General features: G+C 44.5%; 1 protein-coding gene across 1 annotated transcript in view; it reads left to right on the top strand.

The window, feature by feature from the left end:
• The window catches only part of PLXNA2 (plexin A2), a 313,540-nt gene extending 301,159 nt beyond the window's left edge, over positions 1 to 12,381 (top strand). Inside the window, exons 29-32 of the mRNA XM_074309060.1 lie at positions 724 to 893; positions 4,817 to 5,029; positions 5,881 to 6,031; positions 7,367 to 12,381. Of these exons, the coding sequence (XP_074165161.1) occupies positions 724 to 893; positions 4,817 to 5,029; positions 5,881 to 6,031; positions 7,367 to 7,462 (630 nt within the window). The 3' untranslated portion in view covers positions 7,463 to 12,381. The remainder of the gene's footprint in view (positions 1 to 723; positions 894 to 4,816; positions 5,030 to 5,880; positions 6,032 to 7,366) is intronic.
• Positions 12,382 to 13,183: the final 802 nt, after the last annotated feature.

Here is a 13,183-nt window from a genome sequence, read left to right as displayed (position 1 = left end):
ACCCCCAGTGAACCCCAGAACTGGATCAGTTCCAAGTGCCATCTCCTTGCTACTTTCCAGGGGTGACTTTGGGGTTGTGTGTGCTATGGGCCCCTGTATGGCTTCAGAGGACAAAGTGATGAACTAATGTGGTGTTTCAGAGCTTGGCTGGGCCATTCCTGAATTAATGTCAGCTCTGGGCCCCTTCCCCCCAAGTCTCATACTTCCAGACACCATTTAGCCCAACTTAAGCCAATTAATACCTTACATACCCCAGGGACCTTCTTGCCAAACTCTCCATATGGCCCTTCCATTGCCTAATTTGACTTTCAGCCAGCTCCTTTGCCTATAAGCCTATATCCTTTTCTTTGTTGATAAGAAGTAGAGAGCTTGTAGTCTCAAGTCCTGAGCCTACACCAGCCCACCCCTCAGTCCTGTGCCCACAAGATATTAAAGACTGTGCCCCCAGAGACCACAGCCAGCAGAGCCAAATGCCTATTCATCTGTTCCCACCTCCCCCCCATCCACACCCACACCCTAAACCTACTACAACCAACCCCCCTCCCAACAGTCTGTGCAGCCCCAAAACACAGACATTTTTACTTTTCCAAGGCAGTATAAAGCCCATGGCACCATCTGGCATCCCCTTCTGCTGCCTGCCAGCACCCCCCCAATCCCTCCCAACTGAGCCTTCTCCCTCCCAGCTTCTCTTTCACACCTCCCACCATCCTTCCCCTCCCCCAGGGTACATTGCAGAAGTTTGTGGACGATTTGTTCGAGACCCTGTTCAGCACTGTACACCGGGGCAGCGCCCTCCCCCTGGCCATCAAGTACATGTTTGATTTCCTGGATGAGCAAGCAGACAGGCACAGCATCCATGATACAGATGTGCGGCACACCTGGAAAAGCAACTGGTAAGCCCCTTAGGAGGGACAGGGCAGAAAGAACCAGCCTGCCCCGTGTCAGGGAGGAGCCCAGGGTTGGCAGGGGCCAGAACGTAGAAAGGCAGACGGGAAACGGGAGGTGGGGGTTTGTCATTCTCAGCTCTAGCTCAGTAATCCAAAGCTCAGCAAACAAATAGCATCCATATGCTGGGAAAAGTAAGCATATTCCCAGCAGCTTTCTCTTCCAGGACTTTGCTGCTGGCTAGAACCTTGGGCACCGAGGCTGGTATCTCTGCTCAGCCCTTTCACCAGAAAAGTTCCCCCTCCCATCCCCCAATGCCTAGATCACTTATTCTACAGCAGACAGAGGCAGGTGGGGGGGGAGGGGAGGCGGTCATTACTACTGCTTTCAGAAGTGCAGTGATTATGGAGAGCTGAGCTGGAGAGATGGGTCTCGTCTTCCTCCATCCAACAACTGGGAAAGTTTAAAGTCTACCAGCAGAACTACAAAGTCAGGACAGTTTGGGAAATGATATATCCAGCATCTGACATCTGAACCCAAGTTACCTCCTAAAGACAATGATGGAGTTAAGCTGAAACCAGATCTGCCAAATCTGGAAAAGCTGACCAGTTCAGGATGAGGCTGGGGGAGCTGACACCCACTGCGGGCTGGAGCCAACTGTTCTCAGGCATTTCATTTCAAACCTAATCTCTTAAGATCAAGTTATTACCCCCGGCGCCAGAGCATCCCAGGAGCAGCAGGTGGGATGGCCCTCGGACGTGATTCTTCCCAAAGGTGATAACAAGCAGCCAATGCTAGCAACCGGAGACGAACTTCCCAGTGTCCCTTGGCACATAACTGAGAATTTGGACTTTTATTCTCCGGGGCCTTGAAGAAGGGATAATGGCTAGAGTGAAGGCGGATCTGGGGAAAGCACTTAGGTCAGACAAAGCCTGGCTAGGAGCCAGAACGGAAATCTTCTCCCAGAAAAGAGCAAGAAGAACAGTGCTGGCTGCCAGAGGAGGGATGCATCCTGGCCCACATGGTGAGAGGGCAGCACAAGCAGCTGTCTCTAGCCCGCATTCCTGCTCGGAAACAGCGAGTGCAGATGTGCTGAGCTGGTATTTGAGGATCATCGGACCCGGAAAACACCAGGCTCTTTGGAAAGTGAACCAGGGCAAAACCAAACTCCCCTCCCCACCAAGAATCCATTTCACTTACTTTGTGCTTGTCAGGCATCTGAATTCTGCAGTTCTGAAGAAAAATAAGGATGATAGCACCTACCTCAAAAAATTATTGTGAAGATCAAATGAGATGATATTTATAAAGTGCTTTGCAAACCTTATTACATGATCTAGTAAAAAGAGGGTTAGTTTTAGAGGGAGGAAGGCCTGGATTCAAATTCTGGCCTTGCCACTAGATATCTATATGATCTTGGACACTTAACTTTTCCTGAGTTTCAGTAAAATGATGGTGGATTGAACTAGATGACAAAAGTCCTTCCTATCTATAAATCTCTGAGATTGTAATTTGGGCTCTATCTTCCTTCATTGTGTGCTCCCTTTGTTTCCCAGAGCCCCTTCCCAAAGAGGAGAGGAGGGGAGCACAGAGATAAGACATGGAGCATATATCTGTTTCATTTGTTCTGCATAATGTCTAACTCAGCCTAACCCCATTTGGGCATGGGCACTGACCTTGGGGAGATAAAAAAAAAAAAATTGGTCTCAGGTTCTCAGCTCTATTTCTTGCTAGCTTAGCACTCACCCCTTTTTGTTCCCCAGATTCACTTTGGCAAAGATAAACATGGCCCCGAGATAAGCTCTAGAAGGTCTTCTTGGCCCTTTAATTCACTTAGGCCTGAGGAAGAAGGTCTTAGATTCTTACCCTTGCTGTGCAGTCAGCATTTGCCCTGGAGGCTCCTAGGTGCTGAGAACAAAGATATTTCCCTAAATGGCATGGGAAACAGGAATTGCCCAGACTAGGAGAATCCCCTTCCCCTATTTCAATCTCGTCCTTATCATAAGAGACTGAGATCATGATACCCTGAAGTGGCCCAGAGAGTAGAGCTAGGACATAGTTGAGGAAAGCATCTGAGGTGAGAAAGAGGGGAAAGTTAGAAACTTATGGACTTGAAAGCAGAAGTGGGAAAAGGAGTGGAGGGCTATGAAGCCAAAATGCCTTCGAGACCAGCCAGAGGTGACTTGGACCCAAAGGAGCTAAGAATGATGGAGGAAATGTCAATGAATAAGGTTGTGGCAGATCTTCAGCAAAGTCTGAAAACTGAATAGCGGTTAAAGAGTTAAACTCAGGGTATTGATCAATCAACAGATGAGGAAGGCTAAGTCAAGTGATTTGGCCACCCAGAGAGTAAGGAACAAAGTGGGATTTGAACACAGCTCTGATTCATTCATTATTCTTTCTACTCTACCACATTGCTTCTCAAAAAGATTCTGAAGGATTAGGACTCTAATGGTGCAGCTGGAAATGGAAAATCACAGCCTGGAAAATGATGAGAAAGCAGCAGCTGTTTGGGGATTTGGGAAGGGGGTGGACTGCATTTGTCCTTTACGCCATGGCCAAAGAAGCAGAGAATAATCATCTCCCCCTGATTAAATCCTCCTTTGGGGAGGAAATCCCTTCACATCTGACAAGCTCCTCCGGGGACAGAGAGCAGCCCCCAACCTGTAGCAAGTCATTCTCTGACATGAGAGCCACACAACAGTCCCCTCCCCCAAGCTCTCTCCACGACTACCCCGCAGCCTGGACACTTGAATGAACTGGTGTTTTCAGGAGGAGGAGACTCAATGAAAGGACTCCCTGGGGAACCCATTCCTCTAGCCTGAATTCCGCCTTAGCCCGGCCAGGCCAGCTCTGGGAAATGATGCTGGGAGCGGAGGCCGAAGCTGACTGGGCGTGAATCCCAGGTGGAGGCCATTGTCCTTGCTCAGTGGAAGTGCCCAGGGCTCTCTGCAGTTGTTCTCCAGACAATGGCACTGGGCACTGTCGTGGGGTACAATATGCCCGATGGTTTTGTGTGAGACTCCAAGAAAATAATGCTGCCTTCTGTTACCATTGAGAAATAAGCTTTCCTCGGAGCACTGAGATCCTTAGAAATGCTTTCAAGAGTAGAGAAGGGCTCTCCATCCAAAAGAGTTGGACTTTCATCTCTCCTAAAATGCCATCTCATCCTAGAATCCAAGTGGTGCAAGCCGTCCTGATAGACAATGGACTCCATAGGGATTAATGTCCACCTGCCTATAGAGGATCATAGGATGGTCAGTTTAGATCTAGAAGGTCATTACTTCAACCTCTATTTTACACACAAGAAAACTGAGTCACAGAGATATAATGTCCAACATCACAAAGAAAGGAGACTCGGGATTTAAACCCAAGTGCTCCATCCAAATCTCTTTCTACTCTACCACTCTTACACTCATTCATTCATTCATTCATGAAAGCATTCAGGACTCCTGTGTTCATCATACTGACCTACTCATGAAATGTTTAAAAGAGGTATCCTAGTAGAGTGAAAGGCACATTGGACTGAATTGGAGAACTGGACTCACATCCATGCTCTGCTACTTATGTCCTCGGTGACCTTGGACAAGACAATGTCCTCAAGCCTCAGATTCTTTATCAGCAAATGAATTTAGGTTCAATGGCCTTTATGCTTCCTTCTAGCTTGAGATGCTCTGACCTTGTGTTTATTTATCTTGAAGGGCTTCGGGCAGAAATATCTCCTACCTTCCCTCTGCCCCCATATACTTCTTCCTAGGTGAATAACAATTCCTACCAAATCATTGGTGCTGAATATGAGGGATTTTTATATTTCATGGGAGGAAAATGGGGGTACTAAGCTAATGAGACTGGGGATAGGTTCATGATTGAAAAAGACATTGATATTGTAACCCTCAAAGCCCAGGAACTCACTAAGTCCCCCTTCTTCCCACAGCCTCCCCTTGCGATTTTGGGTGAACGTGATCAAGAACCCTCAGTTTGTGTTCGACATCCACAAGGGGAGTATCACTGACGCCTGCCTCTCAGTGGTGGCCCAAACCTTCATGGACTCCTGCTCTACGTCTGAGCATCGACTAGGCAAGGATTCCCCTTCCAACAAGCTCCTCTATGCCAAGGACATTCCCAGCTACAAGAGCTGGGTGGAGAGGTCAGTAGGACACCCTGAATCATACCAGTCCCAAGGAAGATGTTGCATTAGGACCTTGGATTCCATTCCTTGGGCACACTGGCATAGGCAAGAACACACTTTGCCATGCCCTTCCATGACACCATTTTATTTGTGTCTTCTGGGTCCCATCCCCAAGCTTTGCCCCACTCCCACCTCCATGTTCCTCCTGACTCCATGTACAGGAAAAAAGATGCATTTGTCATTGTCACAATGATGATTTTTGACCAACCAGGAAGTTCCCAAGTCGATGCCTAGACCAGACCTTTTTAGTCACAGAGGCTGGGCTAGAGAGTCAAAAAAAGTTAATTTAACAAGGGCTTATTAAGTGCTTTCTATGCTAAGTGCTAAAGACAGAGACAGGGATGGGGGAAAGAGGGGAGACAGAGCAGAGCCTGCATTCTAATGGGAGAGACAGCATATCAACAACTAGGGAGATGCAAGATATATCCAGACTACATGGAAGTTAATCTTTAGTGAAAGGCAATAAAACCTCAGGAAGGGCCTCTCGTAGTAGGAGGGATTTGAGTTGAGTTTTTAAGGAAATCAGGAAAGCTAAAAGATGAAGAGAGCAGAAGGAAGCATTCTTGGGGAGCAACTAATTCAAAGGCACAGAGATGAGAGAGAGGCTGAATATTATGGTCAAGCTATAGCAATAGGCTAATGAAATTGGATTATAGGGTATGTGAGAGAAGACTGGAAAAGTAGGAAGGGACAGTGTGATAAAGAGCTTTGAATGCAAAACAAAGGAGGCAATAGGGGAAAAGTGAATCCAAGTGCCTAGACCACCTTCCTCCGGCTCCCTAATCAGCAGGTCTCTTCATCTCCTCCAGATATTATGCTGATATCGCCAAGCTGCCAGCCATCAGTGACCAGGACATGAATGCCTACCTCGCAGAACAGTCACGCCTCCATGCTGTGGAGTTCAACATGCTCAGTGCCCTCAATGAAATCTACTCCTATGTCAGCAAGTACAGCGAAGAGGTAAGAGAAAGCTCAGAGGGGAGACTGCCGTGAAGTGAGACGTGAACGATCTCATCCAATGAGTAAATCAATTTCTTATACATTCATCAGGCACCTGTTCTGGGCAAGAGACAGGAGATGTTTATTGATCTGTAGGTAGAAATTGGCCCATTTGCAAGTTGGCAATTGAAAGCCATTTGATTAATATCACTTTTTAACACTGTTAACAAAATAGTGAGAGCTTTTTTTTAACTAATTTAATTATCTCAATAAAGTATTTTAAAATTAACATCTTTGCTTAAAAAAAAACCCTGAGAGAGGCTCTTCTCTGCATTTGAGAGGATGCCAACTGTCAATTTGCAAATAGACAAGTGAACTCTAACTTCTACTCGTGTGACTTTGGGCATTTAACTTTCTTAGGCCCTATTTCCCCTTCTTACAAGAAGATAGAGAAATCAGAAGAATTTCTAAGATAGAGATATTTATGATATATGAGTAGATATAGAATTAGAAGGGATTTTAGATCTAGATCAATTCCCTCATTTGATGGATGAAGAAACGAGGCGTAGGGAATTTGGGACTTGTCTATAGTCAACAAAGGACTAAAAATAAGAGTGATTTGTTCCAACAGCCATGAAGGCAGTGGAAGCAGACACTGTGGAGTGCTGAGGGCTTGGTCACAAAGACGCCAAGGTTATCCACAGCATCTTTGGCCAGAGTCAGTCGTCTTGACTTTTGCCTTGTCACTGGACTCTGGAAGAAACTGGACTTTATGTAACTCCACCTCATTTAAATCCAGTTCAGGGATGAGTCAAAACATAACCCCATGATGTCATTAGTCCTTGAGAAGTAAACATGAAAGGTGGAATTTGAACTCAAGCCCCTCGACTCCAGAGCCATTACTGTTTCTATGCCCACCTCAAAACTTATGGAAACATAGATTATATAGGATGCATAGGTAACAGGTTACTTATTAAAAAGGTAAAAAAAAATTTAAAAATAGATTATAGTGTGCTAAATGAATCTGCAGTAGTAGAAAAATTCCTAGATCTTAGTATCTGAAAGGATCTGAGATCAAATCTTGCTTCTCACACTGACTACATGTTTGATCTTAGGCAGATTAGTATCCCTGTGGATAGAATGATGGGTATATAGGCAGGAAGTCCTGAGTTCAAATTCTGTCTTATCACCGACCAGCTGTGTGACCCTGGGCAAATCATTTAATCTCTGCCTCAATTTCCTTTTCTGTAAAACGGGGATACAAATAACAGCTATCTCACAAGGATGAAACAAGGTTTAAAAAAAAAAAAAAAACTCCTAAAATCTATGATTTTTCTGTGCTTCTCTTCCCCCCAGATCATCGGGGCTCTTGAGCAAGATGAACAAGCACGGCGACAGCGACTGTCATATAAAGTGGAACAATTGATCAATGCCATGTCCATTGAGAGCTGAGGAGAGGCTCCCGGCACATCTCTTGAGAAGAAACAGAAAGCGAGGAGGAAGACGAATCAGCCTTCAATTCTTTGAAACTGGGAAGCTGGAAGTAAAGGACTAGTGAAGGGAGTGCAGCTCCCATGGTTCAATGACCCCCACCTCTGGGGGGAGGGGAGAGCTGTTACCCCTCCCCAGCATCAGCCGGGGCTCATCTTAGCCAGTTCTCAAATCATCGAACAGTAGGCATCGTTCATCCTCGGCAAGAACAAGAGAGAAATGGGGGCCAGGAGGTCTATCTCAAAGCCAAGGGGCAGGAGCTGGGGACAGTTCTGCCTCTGTGACTGCTGCTTTGCATGAAAAAAAATCATTTAATGTATATTGGGAAATAATGAAAACTTTATTTAATTTTTTTAAGAAAAAGAGAAAAAAACACAGAAATAAAATAGACAAAAAGCCACTCTGCTAATCCCGTCCCACCTTTTTCTTTTTTTCCAATCTGAATTTTTTCCCCTTTCTTTCTTATCCTCCCAAGCCTCCTCCCTCACAAGATTCCTGCTCCCTTTTCAGTGACAATTCACAAGCGGATGATGATGGGAATCTTGGGAAAATAACTTGTTTCCTTTCCCTGGAAAGTAGAGAAATGGAGGCGAGGAAGGATGAGCACAAGTTTGCACCAAACGTTTTTCACAGTCACAGAGGCCAGTCAAACTTGGAAATATCCCAACAGTGGAGAGCTCATTGGTACTTCTATGTGAACTTCCAAACCATCAGATGAAACCAAACCTGCCTGGCTGGAAACCAAGCTTTACATACACACACCTGTATATGATCATCTCCGGAGAGAAGTTTTGTCTTTACACAGTGTCTATGCTTTCTGCTACTGTTTGTTTTGGTTTTGGTTTGTTTGGTTTTGGTTTTTTTTTATTTTGTGTCTGACCAATTGAGGACCTGATCTTCAATACCTCCCTTTTGAACAAGGGGGCAGTGAGATGGACATCTCTACATGACCCTCATTCAGACACCAAACATCTCCATCTCACGTGTCTTTCTCCTGCCACGCTCTGCTTTGGGGAGACATTTCTATATCCTAGCATTTGGCTCAGGGGGGACACAGTCTAACAGGGCTGTGATCACAGACTGTGAGCATTAGAAAAAAGTTCAATGGGCCATGCAAGGGCTATAAAGGGACCAACTCTCCAGGCTGAATCTGAACTTGATTTGAGGAAATGGGTATTCAGGATTGGAATTTCACTCCAATTTCTTGCAGTAAAAAATGCAAAAACAAACACTGTTTACAGCAGGTAATGCTTGAAGAGAGTTAGCTAAAGAAGTTGCAATATTTATTATTCTACTTTTTCAGTTGTCTCAAGCTTTCAGAGAGAAGGAGAATGTTTGGTATTCATCTTTGGACATGTCCCTGGATGTGCAGGGTTGTCTCTGAGGGGATCAGGCCAAATGGTTTGACTCCCAGAGAGTGCCAGTCTTTGTCTTCTGTCATTGTGTGTCTGTCTCTGTTGCTGATTCTTGCATGGGGAGACCAGCACTAGCTCATTCCCTTCCTCCTTCCTTCCGTCCACTAATGATGATGGGTGACCAGCTTTCCTGAGTGCTGTTTTAACAAGAGACCAAAGTTTCACTTCTCTTGTCCAAATTACCCATAGAGGCTAGGAAGTCCCCCAGATGTTGACATTAGCACCTTGGAAGCTGGCAGGAGTTGCTAATAATGGGTCACATTGGTCTGAGAAGCCTAAGCTCTTTGCTAATTTAAATAGTCAGGATTGCCTTCCCTGGAATTACCCTCTCCAGGAAGAGCAACCAAAAGGGAGGGTAGGTGCCATAAAAGAAGGGAAAGAAAGGAAGAGAAGAGCATCTTCTCCCTCTTCCCATCCCTCCAATTTGGGAAGAAGCCAGAAATCAGCTGCAACTCTTAGAGGTCCGAGCAGGCTGCCCCCAAGAGAGAATGGATTGCATCTTGTTTCCTATTTGTTTAACTCAAACCATCCATCCCCCTCACTATCCTGCTACATCTCCAAGAGGCCCAAGTTTTCAAAGCTTCCATCGGCTGCACAATTCCCAAGGAAAATGGGTGAAGGAGAGCTGGCTGCCAGCCTTCTTGACGTGTGTCTTTGGATTGCTGCACTAACCACACAGCAGACTCCCCTGGTCTGTTCAGCTCCAGTTTCTTGCCTGAATGCAGCTGACAAAAGGGAAGAGAAAAGCATTCAGTGAAATACTCAGGAAACTTGCTGTTTAAATTATGATTCACAGCCAGGCCTGCCAAGTCCACTTTTCTTCTGATAATCCACTTCTGTTAAAGTTTTTCTGGGCCCTATTAATAGCTTGAAAGAAATACTAATGACCAACCTTGTGCAAGAAGCCAAAGCATTTGACATTCACAGATCCAAAGCTTAGCGACCCAGAGCCCATGATTTACTACAATGAGGGGGTGAGGGAGCCAAGGAGAGAGAATTTAAGATGGAGATTTCCTGCTTCCAACAAAAGAAGCTATTTCTGAATTCTTTATGCTCCCCATCCAGGTTTAGTTTGAATGGTAAGGTTCTGATGATCCCCCTTTCACAATGATTCCCCCTTACCACATTGCCTCCTAAAGCTTTGCAAGAGCTGGAGGCTGATGGCTAAGACTCTTAACCCATCTTCACCCACCAATGACACTTATCTTCTCCAGAGGACCCCATTGCTGCAGCCATTGCTGACCTCCAAACCTAGAAATAGAAGGTTCTACCATCAAGGTATTTAAAGAACGTACCTCATTTCAGGTACGAGGGGAGGACCTGAAAGGGAAGCTGCCTGGTGAGTTATGTGTAGAAGGAGCTAATCACATATAATTTAGCAGCCAAGAAAAAGAGAGTCAGTCCCAAAAAGTAACCTTCCAGAAAGGATGTTGGGAAGGAGTACTTAGCTGGATCCAAGCTAAGGCATGGAGCCATGAAGATTATGAGGTCCTATATCCCCTTAAAACCCCAAGGAGAATGGGGAAATGCAAGGGGTAAATTTGTTCTCACTCATCCAGGAAATGTCTCCCAAATTAGGGGTGTTCGAGAAAAGTTGAGCTTTGTGGAAGAGTGACCCCCAGTCTCACTCTGGACAAGGCTCTTCCACTTCATTCTGGGTCCCTTCCTCTATGGAACACTGGATTAGGAGAGAAAAAGAGGTCTGTTCATGTTGTATAAAAATGAGTCTTCTCAAACAAAGCCAGGAAAGCTCCCCAGTCAGCCAACCAGCTAATACAACATAAAATGTACAGACCTCAGACAGTGCCATCATAAGTCATTTGGTGCTCTCACAGGGAACAGGGAGCTCCATGGACTGCTGGTTTCTGCTACCAAAAGAATGGGCATGGACCAGCTGTTCATCTCTGTACTTCAATGCCCCAACCTATGGAAGACAAGAAAGATGTGGGCAAAGAGCCAGCAGGAGGAAGAAAAGAACTGGGAAAGAGCCCTGGAATCTCCCCCTTCAATAAAAGTTTCCACTACCTTGGATTGTTCCAAGGTTCCCTTGTTGCTTGAGGCTTTGACCTTCACCAGCTTTTCTCAAGGATGAGGTAAAATACAAACAAAAGATACTGTACCTGCTGAGTCTACAAGGGGACAATAGATGGGTGTGCTCTACTGGACAGACTGAAATAGTCCAAGCAGAATAAATGGGGGACATTTGAAAAGCCATGGCAGATAAATCTCCAGGTGCATTTCAGCATCACACCTGGCCCCATTAACCTGTTGTCAGTAAATATCAAGCAAGCAGCTGCACTGTGGGGATGGACAATGTGTCCTTTCTACCCATGGTAAATCTGTAGCAAGAATCCTCTTCCCTAAATTGTGGAAAGCTTACTCTGGGATAAATGAAAGTTAAAATCAAAGGCCAATGTGGAAGAAAAGAGTTGGAATGGATTGCTCTGTCCGAGATTCTGGAAAAGAAACGGCACATCACTAAGATTCTAGACTGAAATGGGACTTAGCTGCTGTGGGTAAGGGACTCTGGACAATACTCTCAGGAACATCTGTGATGGCATCTTCACTACTCCAAAGTCTCTTTTCTCACCATCTCCTATCCCTCCCCAAAGACTACATATTTGATATCAAGGGCTGGAAGCATCACTGGATGCAGGGATGTGTTTTTAATCTCAGTTCAGCTAAACCCAGTGCTGGAAGATAGCCTGAGAGGTTAACATAACCTTTCCCCTATCTCCAGGAAGGATTCCCCTAAACCATCACTGACATATTGCCTGTTTTGCTTGTTTCTGGAGACTCGGTGAAGGTGGTTGATTTCATGATTATTGCCAGTCATGTGTGACCCATAGTGTGCCCCAGCCCTCTCCTTCAGGAAGGTTTTATTCATGTCTCATCTAAACTGTGTGATGTAAGTCTCATTCCCTCTTGTTCTGCTCCCTATAAAGATGGAGAACAGCAAAATTTAAGTCAGGTTCTTGATTTTCACCTCCTTCTCTGTCAAAGTTATGTTCAAGGTGGAGGTTGAAATGGGAAAGAATCAGGAAGATGGGGAGAAGTGTCTTAGGTGTGTCTTAAAGAAACTCTCCTTACACCAAATGGGGAAAGAGCCTCAAAGTCTTTGCTTACCCCATCATCTGGATCCCATTTCCTCAGCATACCTGCCTCTCTTCTCTTTTTTCTCCTTTAACCCCTCTTTCTTGACACACTGGAATTCTGTATTATATTTTTTTTATGAGAAAAAAACAGTGTTTGTCTGGTTTTGTTGTTTTTACAGGTGTTGTGGAAAAAACTGTAAGAAAATTTAAGTATTTAAAATGTTTCAAGAAAAAACTGGGAATTTTTTGTTATTATTCTAATATATTATTGTGTACCTATTGTAAATATGAAACGCTCCTATTTTGCAAGCCAAGGACACACTTTGTACTGTTGTTATATATAAATAAAGTTTACTGGATAAAAAAAAAATCTGGAATAAAATGTCTCAGTGGGATGAGATACTATCTGGGTCACTAAGCCTGTTTTAAGCCTCAGTTTTCTCAATTGCAAAATGAGTAAGATGATCTAAGAGGGAAGTTCCTTCTAAGCTCCCAATTCTATGATCATGGGCTATAGCTAAAAAGAACCTTCGGAATCATCTAATCCAGTTCCCTCATTTTATAGAAAAAAACACTGAGGTCCAGGAAAATTAAATCATATGGAATCACAGAATCATATTTGAAAGGGCTTCTAAAGGTCATTCAACAACAAGTAGAATTTATATCTCCTTTTAAGGTTTGTAAAATATTTTAGATATAGTAATTCATTTTATCTATACAACAAATTTGGAAAATATTACAATACCCATTTTACAGATAAGGAAGCTAAAGTTAAGAGCAGCTAAGTGAGTTGGTCACATAGGTCACACAGCTAGTAAGTGTCTAAGGCAGTATTTGAATCCAGGTCTCCTGACTGTGGGTCCAGCACACTAGTTAAAATACTACACCACCTAGCTGACTCATCTGGCTGCTTTATTTTTACCAATGAGAAAAGCAAGACTGAGTGATTAAGGAAGTGGCCAAGATAACATAGGTAGAAAGTCAGCAGAGGGAAAATTTGAACCCAGGTCTTTTGCCTCCTGAGCCAGTGAGTGCTCTTTCTGTTGTATTAGATAGCCTTCTTCCATTACTTAGTGACTGCAAATTATCGTATCACTTACTCCAGGTTCAGAGATCCAATTAACCTATACTCAACACAACCCTTCCCTGCCCCCCAACATTGCCCCCATCTT

The sequence above is a fragment of the Sminthopsis crassicaudata genome, chromosome 4 (assembly GCF_048593235.1).
Source record: "Sminthopsis crassicaudata isolate SCR6 chromosome 4, ASM4859323v1, whole genome shotgun sequence".
NCBI classification, from domain to species: Eukaryota; Metazoa; Chordata; class Mammalia; order Dasyuromorphia; family Dasyuridae; genus Sminthopsis; species Sminthopsis crassicaudata.
Note: the sequence above shows the minus strand (reverse complement) of the source record. Positions and strands in the feature narration are given on the sequence as shown.